This window comes from Oncorhynchus masou, unplaced genomic scaffold, assembly GCF_036934945.1.
Source record: "Oncorhynchus masou masou isolate Uvic2021 unplaced genomic scaffold, UVic_Omas_1.1 unplaced_scaffold_2117, whole genome shotgun sequence".
Taxonomy (NCBI): Eukaryota; Metazoa; Chordata; class Actinopteri; order Salmoniformes; family Salmonidae; genus Oncorhynchus; species Oncorhynchus masou.
Genome location: NW_027008596.1, coordinates 5345 through 20000, shown reverse-complemented (window position 1 = coordinate 20000; position 14656 = coordinate 5345). Strand labels below are relative to the sequence as shown.

The 14656-nt window shown below is 48.2% G+C and overlaps 1 protein-coding gene across 1 annotated transcript in view; it reads left to right on the top strand.

Moving 5' to 3' along the window:
* The window catches only part of LOC135532925 (dachshund homolog 1-like), a gene marked incomplete at its 5' end in the record, with an annotated part of 41820 nt that extends 27605 nt beyond the window's left edge, over positions 1–14215 (top strand). The window contains 5 exons of the mRNA XM_064960356.1: positions 2134–2318; positions 4404–4551; positions 6059–6196; positions 9149–9220; positions 13582–14215. Of these exons, the coding sequence (XP_064816428.1) occupies positions 2134–2318; positions 4404–4551; positions 6059–6196; positions 9149–9220; positions 13582–13619 (581 nt within the window). The remainder of the gene's footprint in view (positions 1–2133; positions 2319–4403; positions 4552–6058; positions 6197–9148; positions 9221–13581) is intronic.
* Positions 14216–14656: the final 441 nt, after the last annotated feature.

Here is a 14656-nt window from a genome sequence, read left to right as displayed (position 1 = left end):
TAGAGGTAAAACAACACAACTCAATCTGATCTGTAGAGGTTAAACAACACTACTCAATCTGATCTGTAGAGGGTAAACAACACTACTCAATCTGATCTGTAGAGGAGGTAAAACAACACTACTCAATCTGATCTGTAGAGGTTAAACAACACTACTCAATCTGATCTGTAGAGGTTAAACAACACTACTCAATCTGATCTGTAGATGGTAAACAACACTACTCAATCTGATCTGTAGAGGTAAAACAGCACTACTCAATCTGATCTGTAGAGGAGGTTAAACAACACTACTCAATCTGATCTGTAGAGGTAAAACAACACTACTCAATCTGATCTGTAGAGGGTAAACAACACTACTCAATCTGATCTGTAGAGGTAAAACAACACTACTCAATCTGATCTGTAGAGGAGGTGAAACAACACAACTCAATCTGATCTGTAGAGGTAAAACAACACTACTCAATCTGATCTGTAGAGGTAAAACAACACTACTCAATCTGATCTGTAGAGGAGGTTAAACAACACAACTAAATCTGATCTGTAGAGGTAAAACAACACTACTCAATCTGATCTGTAGAGGTAAAACAACACTACTCAATCTGATCTGTAGAGGAGGTAAAACAACACTACTCAATCTGATCTGTAGAGGTAAAACAACACTACTCAATCTGATCTGTAGAGGTAAAACAACACTACTCAATCTGATCTGTAGAGGTAAAACAACACTACTCAATCTGATCTGTAGAGGAGGTAAAACAACACTACTCAATCTGATCTGTAGAGGTAAAACAACACTACTCAATCTGATCTGTAGAGGAGGTTAAACAACACTACTCAATCTGATCTGTAGAGGTAAAACAACACTACTCAATCTGATCTGTAGAGGTTAAACAACACTACTCAATCTGATCTGTAGAGGTTAAACAACACTACTCAATCTGATCTGTAGAGGGTAAACAACACAACTCAATCTGATCTGTAGAGGTTAAACAACACTACTCAATCTGATCTGTAGAGGAGGTAAAACAACACTACTCAATCTGATCTGTAGAGGTAAAACAACACTACTCAATCTGATCTGTAGAGGGTAAACAACACTACTCAATCTGATCTGTAGAGGGTAAACAACACTACTCAATCTGATCTGTAGAGGTAAAACAACACTACTCAATCTGATCTGTAGAGGGTAAACAACACAACTCAATCTGATCTGTAGAGGGTAAACAACACTACTCAATCTGATCTGTAGAGGTAAAACAACACTACTCAATCTGATCTGTAGAGGTTAAACAACACTACTCAATCTGATCTGTAGAGGTTAAACAACACTACTCAATCTGATCTGTAGAGGGTAAACAACACAACTCAATCTGATCTGTAGAGGGTAAACAACACTACTCAATCTGATCTGTAGAGGTTAAACAACACTACTCAATCTGATCTGTAGAGGTAAAACAACACTACTCAATCTGATCTGTAGAGGTAAAACAGCACTACTCAATCTGATCTGTAGAGGTAAAACAGCACTACTCAATCTGATCTGTAGAGGGTAAACAACACTACTCAATCTGATCTGTAGAGGTTAAACAAAACAACTCAATCTGATCTGTAGAGGAGGTTAAACAAAACAACTCAATCTGATCTGTAGAGGAGGTTAAACAACACAACTCAATCTGATCTGTAGAGACACTGAAACTAATTAAAGAAACAGAGCAGCTGTTGCCTTTATGCCAACTGGCAGAGATAGCAGACGTCTATCTGTGAGAGTGAGGAGTAAGACAAAGAGGGAGAACGTGTGTGATTTAAACGTGGCCATGACATAGTTATCAGTAGTGCAGGAGAACAGACATCTGTGAACCCAGTATTACAGTATACTCAGAGGACAGGGTGTTTCCATCTGTGTGTCTTCAGTGGAGCCACACTGAAAAGGTTGGGTGTGGTTTCTTGACTTTGTCAGTTGTAGTTTAGTCGTGGACACAGCCAATCACAATCTTCCTCTATTTTGCATGTTCTGAATAATTAATATCACCATCACTCTCTCTCTCTCTCTCTCTGTCTTTCCCCAGAAGAGCCAAACACAACGGTAAATGCATTCTGATGACTTCTCTGCTATTTTCTTTTGTCTGTTCGCAAGATGACTGTGGTTCCCTGAGCACCCAGACAGTCAGAGAACCAATCAGAGAGCCAGTCAGAGAACCAATCAGAGACGGCTATGAGAGGCTGTCGTTCTCGGGGCAGAAGCTTCCTCCAGGGTTCCCCGGGCCCTTTATCTTCCCTGAGGGGCTGTCGTCAATAGAGACTCTGCTCACTAACATCCAGGTGGGGCTCTACTCTCTGTTCTCGACTGAATCGTCCCAGAAGGTGTAATGGTGACGATGTTTTGCTGAACGATGTTTTGATATTGGAGGCTGCATCTTCTTTCTCTACTCACAGTTTGTTATCACACATCTGGATGAGTAACTCCACCTCACCTCATCTCTCTATCTGTGTCTCTGGGCTCCATCTCATCTCTCTATCTGTGTCTCTGGGCTCCATCTCATCTCATCTCTCTATCTGTGTCTCTGGGCTCCACCTCATCTCATCTCTCTATCTGTGTCTCTGGGCTCCACCTCATCTCATCTCTCTATCTGTGTCTCTGGGCTCCACCTCATCTCATCTCTCTATCTGTGTCTCTGGGCTCCACCTCATCTCATCTCTCTATCTGTGTCTCTGGGCTCCATCTCATCTCTCTATCTGTGTCTCTGGGCTCCATCTCATCTCTCTATCTGTGTCTCTGGGCTCCACCTCATCTCATCTCTCTATCTGTGTCTCTGGGCTCCACCTCATCTCATCTCTCTATCTGTGTCTCTGGGCTCCACCTCATCTCATCTCTCTATCTGTGTCTCTGGGCTCCACCTCATCTCATCTCTCTATCTGTGTCTCTGGGCTCCACCTCATCTCATCTCTCTATCTGTGTCTCTGGGCTCCACCTCACCTCATCTCTCTATCTGTGTCTCTGGGCTCCACCTCATCTCATCTCTCTATCTGTGTCTCTGGGCTCCACCTCACCTCATCTCTCTATCTGTGTCTCTGGGCTCCACCTCATCTCTCTATCTGCGTCTCTGGGCTCCACCTCATCTCATCTCGCTATCTGTGTCTCTGGGCTCCACCTCATCTCATCTCTCTATCTGTGTCTCTGGGCTCCACCTCATCTCATCTCTCTATCTGTGTCTCTGGGCTCCACCTCATCTCATCTCTCTATCTGTGTCTCTGGGCTCCACCTCACCTCATCTCTCTATCTGTGTCTCTGGGCTCCACCTCACCTCATCTCTCTATCTGTGTCTCTGGGCTCCACCTCATCTCATCTCTCTATCTGTGTCTCTGGGCTCCACCTCATCTCATCTCTCTATCTGTGTCTCTGGGCTCCACCTCATCTCATCTCTCTATCTGTGTCTCTGGGCTCCACCTCATCTCTCTATCTGTGTCTCTGGGCTCCACCTCACCTCATCTCTCTATCTGTGTCTCTGGGCTCCACCTCATCTCATCTCTCTATCTGTGTCTCTGGGCTCCACCTCATCTCATCTCTCTATCTGTGTCTCTGGGCTCCACCTCACCTCATCTCTCTATCTGTGTCTCTGGGCTCCACCTCATCTCATCTCTCTATCTGTGTCTCTGGGCTCCACCTCATCTCATCTCTCTATCTGTGTCTCTGGGCTCCACTCTCATCTCATCACTCTATCTGTGTCTCTGGGCTCCACCTCATCTCATCTCTCTATCTGTGTCTCTGGGCTCCACCTCACCTCATCTCTCTATCTGTGTCTCTGGGCTCCACCTCATCTCATCTCTCTATCTGTGTCTCTGGGCTCCACCTCATCTCTCTATCTGTGTCTCTGGGCTCCATCTCAGCTCTCTACCTGTGTCTCTGGGCTCCACCTCATCTCTCTATCTGTGTCTCTGGGCTCCATCTCAGCTCTCTATCTGTGTCTCTGGGCTCCACCTCATCTCTCTATCTGTGTCTCTGGGCTCCACCTCATCTCTCGACCTGTGTCTCTGGGCTCCACCTCATCTCTCTATCTGTGTCTCTGGGCTCCACCTCATCTCTCGACCTGTGTCTCTGGGCTCCACCTCATCTCTCTATCTGTGTCTCTGGGCTCCACCTCATCTCTCTATCTGTGTCTCTGGGCTCCATCTCATCTCTCTATCTGTGTCTCTGGGCTCCACCTCATCTCTCTATCTGTGTCTCTGGGCTCCATCTCATCTCTCTATCTGTGTGTCTTGGGGATCACCTCATCTCATCTCTCTAACTGTGTCTCTTGGGGATCACCTGGGGATCACCTTGGGGATCACAGACTACACACTACAGTGATGTATGGATTTAGTGTAACAGCCTCTTGATGTGTGTCTTACTCTGTGCCCTCCAAGCAGGGCTTGCTGAAGGTTGCCATCGACAACACGCGTGCTCAGGACAAGCAGGTGCAGACGGAGAAGTCAGAGCTGAAGATGGAACTGTTCAGAGAGAGGGAGCTCAGAGAGACACTGGAGAGACAGCTCACCATGGAGCAGAAAAACAGAGGTCGGTTAACACTACATTACCCACAACACACTGCACACTACACTACATTACCCACAGTGAACTGTTCAGAGAGAGGGAGCTAAGAGAGACACTGGAGAGACAGCTCACCATGGAGCAGAAAAACAGAGGTCGGTTAACACTACATTACCCACAACACACTGCACACTACACTACATTACCCACAACACACTGCACACTACACTACATTACCCACAGTGAACTGTTCAGAGAGAGGGAGCTAAGAGAGACACTGGAGAGACAGCTCACCATGGAGCAGAAAAACAGAGGTCGGTTAACACTACATTACCCACAACACACTGCACACTACACTACATTACCCACAACACACTGCACACTACACTACATTACCCACAATGAACTGTTCAGAGAGAGGGAGCTCAGAGAGACACTGGAGAGACAGCTCACCATGGAGCTGAAAAACAGAGGTTGGTTAACACTACATTACCCACAACACACTGCACACTACACTACATTACCCACAGTGAACTGTTCAGAGAGAGGAGCTCAGAGAGACACTGGAGAGACAGCTCACCATGGAGCAGAAAAGCAGAGGTTGGTTAACACTACATTACCCACAACACACTGCACACTACACTACATTACCCACAGTGAACTGTTCAGAGAGAGGGAGCTCAGAGAGACACTGGAGAGACAGCTCACCATGGAGCAGAAAAACAGAGGTTGGTTAACACTACATTACCCACAACACACTGCACACTACACTGCATTACCCACAACACACTGCACACTACACTACATTACCCACAACACACTGCACACTACACTACATTACCCACAGTGAACTGTTCAGAGAGAGGGAGCTAAGAGAGACACTGGAGAGACAGCTCACCATGGAGCAGAAAAACAGAGGTCGGTTAACACTACATTACCCACAACACACTGCACACTACACTACACTACATTACCCACAACACACTGCACACTACACTACATTACCCACAATGAACTGTTCAGAGAGAGGGAGCTCAGAGAGACACTGGAGAGACAGCTCACCATGGAGCAGAAAAACAGAGGTCGGTTAACACTACATTACCCACAACACACTGCACACTACACTACACTACATTACCCATAACACACTGCACACTACACTACATTACCCACAGTGAACTGTTCAGAGAGACACTGGAGAGACAGCTCACCATGGAGCAGAAAAACAGAGGTTGGTTAACACTACATTACCCACAACACACTGCACACTACACTACATTACCCACAACACACTGCACACTACACTACATTACCCACAGTGAACTGTTCAGAGAGAGGGAGCTAAGAGAGACAGCTCACCATGGAGCAGAAAAAAAGAGGTCGGTTAACACTACATTACCCACAACACACTGGACACTACACTACATTACCCACAACCCACCGGCACACCATACTACTCATCTCTGTTTCCGGTGAGCCCTAAAAACAAGCACTGCAATTCCTCACAATTCTCAACTGTTGTGTGTATTTTCAGTGCTGATCCAGAAGCGTCTGAAGAAAGAGAAGAAGAGTAAGAGGAAACTTCAGGAGGCTCTGCAGTTTGAGTGTAAACTGAGAGACCATGCTGAGCAGACTCTGCAGCAGACTGTAGCGGCAGACAGAGCCCTCTGTGGTAAGTCTCCAGGCTACGTCACCGTTTACATTCACTTTTCTCTTGGGGCGGCAGGGGAGCCTGGTGGTTAGAGTGTAGAGGCGGCAGGGTAGCCTAGTGGTTAGAGTGTAGAGGCGGCAGGGTAGCCTAGTGGTTAGAGTGGAGAGGCGACAGGGTAGCCTAGTGGTTAGAGTGTAGAGGCGGCAGGTAGCCTAGTGGTTAGAGTGGAGAGGCGGCAGGGGAGCCTAGTGGTTAGAGTGGAGAGGTGGCAGGTAGCCTAGTGGTTAGAGTGTAGAGGCGGCAGGGGAGCCTGGTGGTTAGAGTGTAGAGGCGGCAGGGGAGCCTGGCGGTTAGAGTGTAGAGGCGGCAGGGTAGCCTGGTGGTTAGAGTGTAGAGGCGGCAGGTAGCCTAGTGGTTAGAGTGTAGAGGCGGCAGGGGAGCCTAGTGGTTAGAGTGTAGAGGTGGCAGGGGAGCCTAGTGGTTAGAGTGGAGAGGCGGCAGGGGAGCCTAGTGGTTAGAGTGTAGAGGTGGCAGGTAGCCTAGTGGTTAGAGTGGAGAGGCGGCAGGGTAGCCTGGTGGTTAGAGTGTAGAGGTGGCAGGGGAGCCTAGTGGTTAGAGTGGAGAGGCGGCAGGGGAGCCTAGTGGTTAGAGTGTAGAGGTGGCAGGTAGCCTAGTGGTTAGAGTGGAGAGGTGGCAGGGGAGCCTAGTGGTTAGAGTGTAGAGGTGGCAGGTAGCCTAGTGGTTAGAGTGGAGAGGCGGCAGGGTAGCCTGGTGGTTAGAGTGTAGAGGTGGCAGGGAGCCTAGTGGTTAGAGTGGAGGCGGCAGGGGAGCCTAGTGGTTAGAGTGTAGAGGTGGCAGGTAGCCTAGTGGTTAGAGTGGAGAGGTGGCAGGGGAGCCTAGTGGTTAGAGTGTAGAGGTGGCAGGTAGCCTAGTGGTTAGAGTGGAGAGGTGGCAGGTAGCCTGGTGGTTAGAGTGTAGAGGTGGCAGGGGAGCCTAGTGGTTAGAGTGGAGAGGCGGCAGGGGAGCCTAGTGGTTAGAGTGTAGAGGTGGCAGGTAGCCTAGTGGTTAGAGTGGAGAGGTGGCAGGGGAGCCTAGTGGTTAGAGTGTAGAGGTGGCAGGGGAGCCTAGTGGTTAGAGTGGAGAGGCGGCAGGGGAGCCTAGTGGTTAGAGTGTAGAGGTGGCAGGTAGCCTGGTGGTTAGAGTGTAGAGGCGGCAGTTAGCCTAGTGGTTAGAGTGTAGAGGCGGCAGGGGAGCCTAGTGGTTAGAGTGTAGAGGTGGCAGGGGAGCCTAGTGGTTAGAGTGGAGAGGCGGCAGGGGAGCCTAGTGGTTAGAGTGTAGAGGTGGCAGGTAGCCTAGTGGTTAGAGTGGAGAGGCGGCAGGGTAGCCTGGTGGTTAGAGTGTAGAGGTGGCAGGGGAGCCTAGTGGTTAGAGTGGAGAGGCGGCAGGGAGCCTAGTGGTTAGAGTGTAGAGGTGGCAGGTAGCCTAGTGGTTAGAGTGGAGAGGTGGCAGGGGAGCCTAGTGGTTAGAGTGTAGAGGTGGCAGGTAGCCTAGTGGTTAGAGTGGAGAGGCGGCAGGGTAGCCTGGTGGTTAGAGTGTAGAGGTGGCAGGGGAGCCTAGTGGTTAGAGTGGAGAGGCGGCAGGGGAGCCTAGTGGTTAGAGTGTAGAGGTGGCAGGTAGCCTAGTGGTTAGAGTGGAGAGGTGGCAGGGGAGCCTAGTGGTTAGAGTGTAGAGGTGGCAGGTAGCCTAGTGGTTAGAGTGGAGAGGCGGCAGGGTAGCCTGGTGGTTAGAGTGTAGAGGTGGCAGGGGAGCCTAGTGGTTAGAGTGGAGAGGCGGCAGGGGAGCCTAGTGGTTAGAGTGTAGAGGTGGCAGGTAGCCTAGTGGTTAGAGTGGAGAGGTGGCAGGGGAGCCTAGTGGTTAGAGTGTAGAGGTGGCAGGGGAGCCTAGTGGTTAGAGTGGAGAGGCGGCAGGGGAGCCTAGTGGTTAGAGTGTGGAGGTGGCAGGTAGCCTAGTGGTTAGAGTGGAGAGGCGGCAGGGTAGCCTGGTGGTTAGAGTGTAGAGGCGGCAGGTAGCCTAGTGGTTAGAGTGTAGAGGCGGAAGGGTAGCCTGGTGGTTAGAGTGTAGAGGCGGCAGGGTAGCCTAGTGGTTAGAGTGTAGAGGTGGCAGGGTAGCCTAGTGGTTAGAGTGTAGAGGTGGCAGGGTAGCCTGGTGGTTAGAGTGTAGAGGTGGCAAGGTAGCCTGGTGGTTAGAGTGTAGAGGCGGCAGGGGAGCCTGGTGGTTAGAGTGTAGAGGCGGCAGGGGAGCCTAGTGGTTAGAGCGTAGAGGTGGCAGGGTAGCCTGGTGGTTAGAGTGTAGAGGTGGCAGGGTAGCCTGGTGGTTAGAGTGTAGAGGTGGCAGGGTAGCCTGGTGGTTAGAGTGTAGAGGCGGCAGGGGAGCCTGGTGGTTAGAGTGTAGAGGCGGCAGGGGAGCCTGGTGGTTAGAGTGTAGAGGTGGCAGGGGAGCCTGGTGGTTAGAGTGTAGAGGCGGCAGGGGAGCCTGGTGGTTAGAGTGTAGAGGTGGCAGGGGAGCCTGGTGGTTAGAGTGTAGAGGCGGCAGGGGAGCCTGGTGGTTAGAGTGTTGGACTAGTAACCAGAAGGTTGCAAGTTCAAACCCCCGAGCTGACAAGGTACAAATCTGTCGTTCTGCCCCTGAACAGGCAGTTAACCCACTGTTCCTAGGCCGTCATTGAAAATAAGAATTTGCTCTTAACTGACTTGCCTGGTTAAATAAAGGTGAAAAATAAATAGAAGTTTGTACATTTTATTTACATTTGACTCTTTATTCTTAATTTTGACTTAATGGTGCAGTTTGACGTTGTCATTTATGTTCCTTTATGAAAATGAATGTATCGCCCTTTTCCTTCTCATTCACTAGTAATCAGGTGTGATAATTAATGACTAAACTCCTGCCTCTCCGTCATCATTACCCTCCGATCAGACTCACTGACCCAGGAAGTAGACAACGGTAACCAAGGTAACGGCAGGACTGACGCAGAGGCAGCGATACAAGGTACGGCAGCTTCTGAATGGCTCATCCATCCTTATCCTCGTTGCCTAAATGTCCGGGTGTTTATGTTGAGTTGAACTAACGCCGTTGGTCTGTGGAGCAGCAATCAAATTGATAAACAGTTTTTAATAGTTGAGTGTTGAGCGTATAATACTATTCGTATCTGTTACGAAGGTGTTTCAGATGCTCTCATTGCTCTGTGTATCAGAACGACAGTACACCCCATCTACCCCCTCTCTCTCCTGCTCAGTCCCCCACAGACCCCATCTACCCCCTCTCTCTCCTGCTGCAGAGTCCCCCACAGACCCCATCTACCCCCTCTCTCTCCTGCTGCAGAGTCCCCCACAGACCCCATCTACCCCTCTCTCCTGCTCAGTCCCCCACAGACCCCATCTACCCCCTCTCTCCCTGCTGCAGAGTCGCCCACAGACCCCATCTACCCCCTCTCTCTCCTGCTCAGTCCCCCACAGACCCCATCTACCCCCTCTCTCTCCTGCTCAGTCCCCCACAGACCCCATCTACCCCCTCTCTCTCCTGCTGCAGAGTCGCCCACAGACCCCATCTACCCCCTCTCTCTCCTGCTCAGTCCCCCACAGACCCCATCTACCCCTCTCTCTCCTGCTCAGTCCCCCACAGACCCCATCTACCCCTCTCTCTCCTGCTGCAGAGTCGCCCACAGACCCCATCTACCCCCTCTCTCTCTCCTGCTGCAGAGTCCCCCACAGACCCCATCTACCCCCTCTCTCCTGCTCCAGTCCCCCACAGACCCCATCTACCCCCTCTCTCTCCTGCTGCAGAGTCCCCCACAGACCCCATCTACCCCCTCTCTCTCTCCTGCTCCAGTCCCCCACAGACCCCATCTACCCCCTCTCTCTCTCTCCTGCTGCAGAGTCCCCCACAGACCCCATCTACCCCCTCTCTCTCCCTGCTCCAGTCCCCCACAGACCCCATCTACCCCCTCTCTCCCTGCTCCAGTCCCCACAGACCCCATCTACCCCCTCTCTCTCTCCTGCTGCAGAGTCCCCCACAGACCCCATCTACCCCTCTCTCCTGCTCCAGTCCCCCACAGACCCCATCTACCCCCTCTCTCTCCTGCTGCAGAGTCCCCCACAGACCCCATCTACCCTCTCTCTCCTGCTGCAGAGTCCCCCACAGGCCCCATCTACCCCTCTCTCTCCCTGCTCCAGTCCCCCACAGACCCCATCTACCCCCTCTTTCTCCTGCTGCAGAGTCCCCCACAGACCCCATCTACCCCCTCTCTCATCTGCTGCAGAGTCCCCCACAGACCCCATCTACCCCCTCTCTCTCCTGCTGCAGAGTCCCCCACAGACCCCATCTACCCCCTCTCTCCTGCTCCAGTCCCCCACAGACCCCATCTACCCCCTCTCTCTCCTGCTCCAGTCCCCCACAGACCCCATCTACCCCTCTCTCTCCTGCTCCAGTCCCCCACAGACCCCATCTACCCCTCTTTCTCCTGCTGCAGAGTCCCCCACAGACCCCATCTACCCCCTCTCTCTCCTGCTGCAGAGTCCCCCACAGACCCCATCTACCCCCTCTCTCTCCTGCTGCAGAGTCCCCCACAGACCCCATCTACCCCCTCTCTCCTGCTGCAGAGTCCCCCACAGACCCCATCTACCCCTCTCTCTCCTGCTGCAGAGTCCCCCACAGACCCCATCTACCCCTCTCTCTCCTGCTGCAGAGTCCCCCACAGACCCCATCTACCCCTCTCTCTCCTGCTCCAGTCCCCCACAGACCCCATCTCTCCTGCTCCAGTCCCCCACAGACCCCATCTACCCCCTCTCTCCTGCTCCAGTCCCCTCACAGACCCCATCTACCCCCTCTCTCCTGCTCCAGTCCCCTCACAGACCCCATCTACCCCCTCTCCTGCTCCAGTCCCCCCACAGACCCCATCTACCCCTCCTCCTGCTCCAGTCCCCCACAGACCCCATCTACCCCCTCTCCTGCTCCAGTCCCCCACGGACCCCATCTACCCCCTCTCTCTCTCTGCTGCAGAGTTCCCCGACAGGGACTTGCTCCTCTTTGTTAGCAGATCAAACATCTAAACAGTTAAAAGGGAAATTTAATTTAATGTCAGTGAAGCAAAAAAAAGAGCAAGGCCCCGTAATTAATGGCTGTCTTAATTGTCCTCCTGATGTATTTGCATAGACATCATTTGCATAACTTACATGCAGTAATAAATCTTTCCAAAGAGCGTTTTTAACAGACAACAGACAAGAGGCCCTAGAAAACAATTTATATATACAGTTTGCTATCTTTGGTCATCTTAGTTTACTATCTTTGCTCATCATCTTAGTTTACTATCTTTGCTCATCATCTTAGTTTACTATCTTTGCTCATCATCTTAGTTGACTATCTTTGCTCATCATCTTAGTTTACTATCTTTGCTCATCATCTTAGTTTACTATCTTTGCTCATCATCTTAGTTGACTATCTTTGCTCATCATCTTAGTTGACTATCTTTGCTCATCATCTTAGTTGACTATCTTTGCTCATCATCTTAGTTTACTATCATTGCTCATCATCTTAGTTGACTATCTTTGCTCATCATCTTAGTTTACTATCTTTGCTCATCGTCTTAGTTTACTATCTTTGCTCATCGTCTTAGTTTACTATCTTTGCTCATCGTCTTAGTTTACTATCTTTGCTCATCATGTTAGTTGACTATCTTTGCTCATCATGTTAGTTGACTATCTTTGCTCATCATGTTAGTTGACTATCTTTGCTCATCATGTTAGTTGACTATCTTTGCTCATCATGTTAGTTTACTATCGTTGCTCATCATCTTAGTTTACTATCTTTGCTCATCATCTTAGTTGACTATCTTTGCTCATCATCTTAGTTGACTATCTTTGCTCATCATCTTAGTTGACTATCTTTGCTCATCATCTTAGTTGACTATCTTTGCTCATCATCTTAGTTGACTATCTTTGCTCATCATCTTAGTTGACTATCTTTGCTCATCATCTTAGTTGACTATCTTTGCTCATCATCTTAGTTGACTATCTTTGCTCATCATCTTAGTTGACTATCTTTGCTCATCATCTTAGTTGACTATCTTTGCTCATCATCTTAGTTGACTATCTTTGCTCATCATCTTAGTTGACTATCGTTGCTCATCATCTTAGTTGACTATCTTTGCTCATCATCTTAGTTGACTATCTTGGCTCATCATCTTAGTTGACTATCGTTGCTCATCATCTTAGTTGACTATCTTTGCTCATCATCTTAGTTGACTATCTTTGCTCATCATCTTAGTTGACTATCGTTGCTCATCATCTTAGTTGACTATCTTTGCTCATCATCTTAGTTGACTATCTTGGCTCATCATCTTAGTTGACTATCGTTGCTCATCATCTTAGTTGACTATCTTTGCTCATCATCTTAGTTGACTATCTTTGCTCATCATCTTAGTTGACTATCGTTGCTCATCATCTTAGTTGACTATCGTTGCTCATCATCTTAGTTGACTATCTTTGCTCATCATGTTAGTTGACTATCTTTGCTCATCATCTTAGTTGACTATCTTTGCTCATCATCTTAGTTGACTATCTTTGCTCATCATCTTAGTTTACTATCTTTGCTCATCATCTTAGTTGACTATCTTTGCTCATCATCTTAGTTGACTATCTTTGCTCATCATCTTAGTTGACTATCGTTGCTCATCATCTTAGTTTACTATCGTTGCTCATCATCTTAGTTGACTATCGTTGCTCATCATCTTAGTTGACTATCTTTGCTCATCATCTTAGTTTACTATCGTTGCTCATCATCTTAGTTGACTATCTTTGCTCATCATCTTAGTTGACTATCGTTGCTCATCATCTTAGTTTACTATCGTTGCTCATCATCTTAGTTGACTATCTTGGCTCATCATGTTAGTTGACTATCGTTGCTCATCATCTTAGTTGACTATCTTTGCTCATCATCTTAGTTGACTATCGTTGCTCATCATGTTAGTTGACTATCTTTGCTCATCATGTTAGTTGACTATCGTTGCTCATCATCTTAGTTTACTATCTTTGCTCATCATCTTTGTTTACTATCGTTGCTCATCATCTTAGTTGACTATCGTTGCTCATCATCTTAGTTGACTATCGTTGCTCATCATCTTAGTTTACTATCGTTGCTCATCATCTTAGTTGACTATCTTGGCTCATCATGTTAGTTGACTATCGTTGCTCATCATCTTAGTTGACTATCTTTGCTCATCATCTTAGTTTACTATCTTTGCTCATCATCTTTGTTTACTATCGTTGCTCATCATCTTAGTTGACTATCGTTGCTCATCATCTTAGTTGACTATCGTTGCTCATCATCTTTGTTTTTCACCTGTTGTTTCTCAGATGGAAGACTCTTCCTGAAAACCACAGTGATGTATTGAAGACAACATGGAGAGAAGAGGAGATGGATTCGAGCACCATTGAAGAGATTCCAGGGACTTGCATCAGTAGCATCATGGACGTTTCAGTACTCCACACAGTCATAAAAGACTGACAATACACAACACAGAACAAATAATCAAAGAGTTGTGATAACAGTGTTACGTGCAATACCAATGTCTTTCACAGAAACACAATCACAGAAAAGTGGAACTGAAGGAGAGATTTTTCTACTTTATTTAAACCAGCCTGAATGCTCAGAGAAGGACAAATCCACTTCCAATTTTTGACTTGTATTCCTGTCTCAAGTTTTATAAGATTTCAATGTTTTAAAGCATAATGTCACGAAGGTCGGGTAAATCTAGAGGTTAATTTATTACGTTATTTCTGTACATAAATTGATACAATGTTTCATTACAATATTTGTTTTTGCTGTTTATTCTAGTGATGAAAAATGCCGGTTCGGCGTTGGCCATTGTTGTATATCAGAGGAAAGGGGAAGGATTCCCATGGAATGTTATGTACATCAAGGAAAGACATTGTATTGTGTATTGTAATGCAGTAGATCAGATAGATGAAAAAAAGAATACAAAACATTCTCATCTGTCTCAGTCTTATGTCTTCTAATGGTCAATCCATCAGTCCCTCAATACCATCAGTCCCTCGATACCATCAGTCCCTCGATACCATCAGTCCCTCGATACCATCAGTCCCTCAATACCATCAGTCCCTCAATACCCATCAGTCCCTCAATACCCATCAGTCCCTCGATACCATCAGTCCCTCGATACCATCAGTCCCTCGATACCATCAGTCCCTCAATACCCATCAGTCCCTCGATACCATCAGTCCCTCGATACCCATCAGTCCCTCGATACCATCAGTCCCTCGATACCATCAGTCCCTCGATACCATCAGTCCCTCAATACCCATCAGTCCCTCAATACCCATCAGTCCCTCGATACCATCAGTCCCTCAATACCCATCAGTCCCTCAATACCCATTAGTCCCTCGATACCATCAGTCCCTCGATACCATC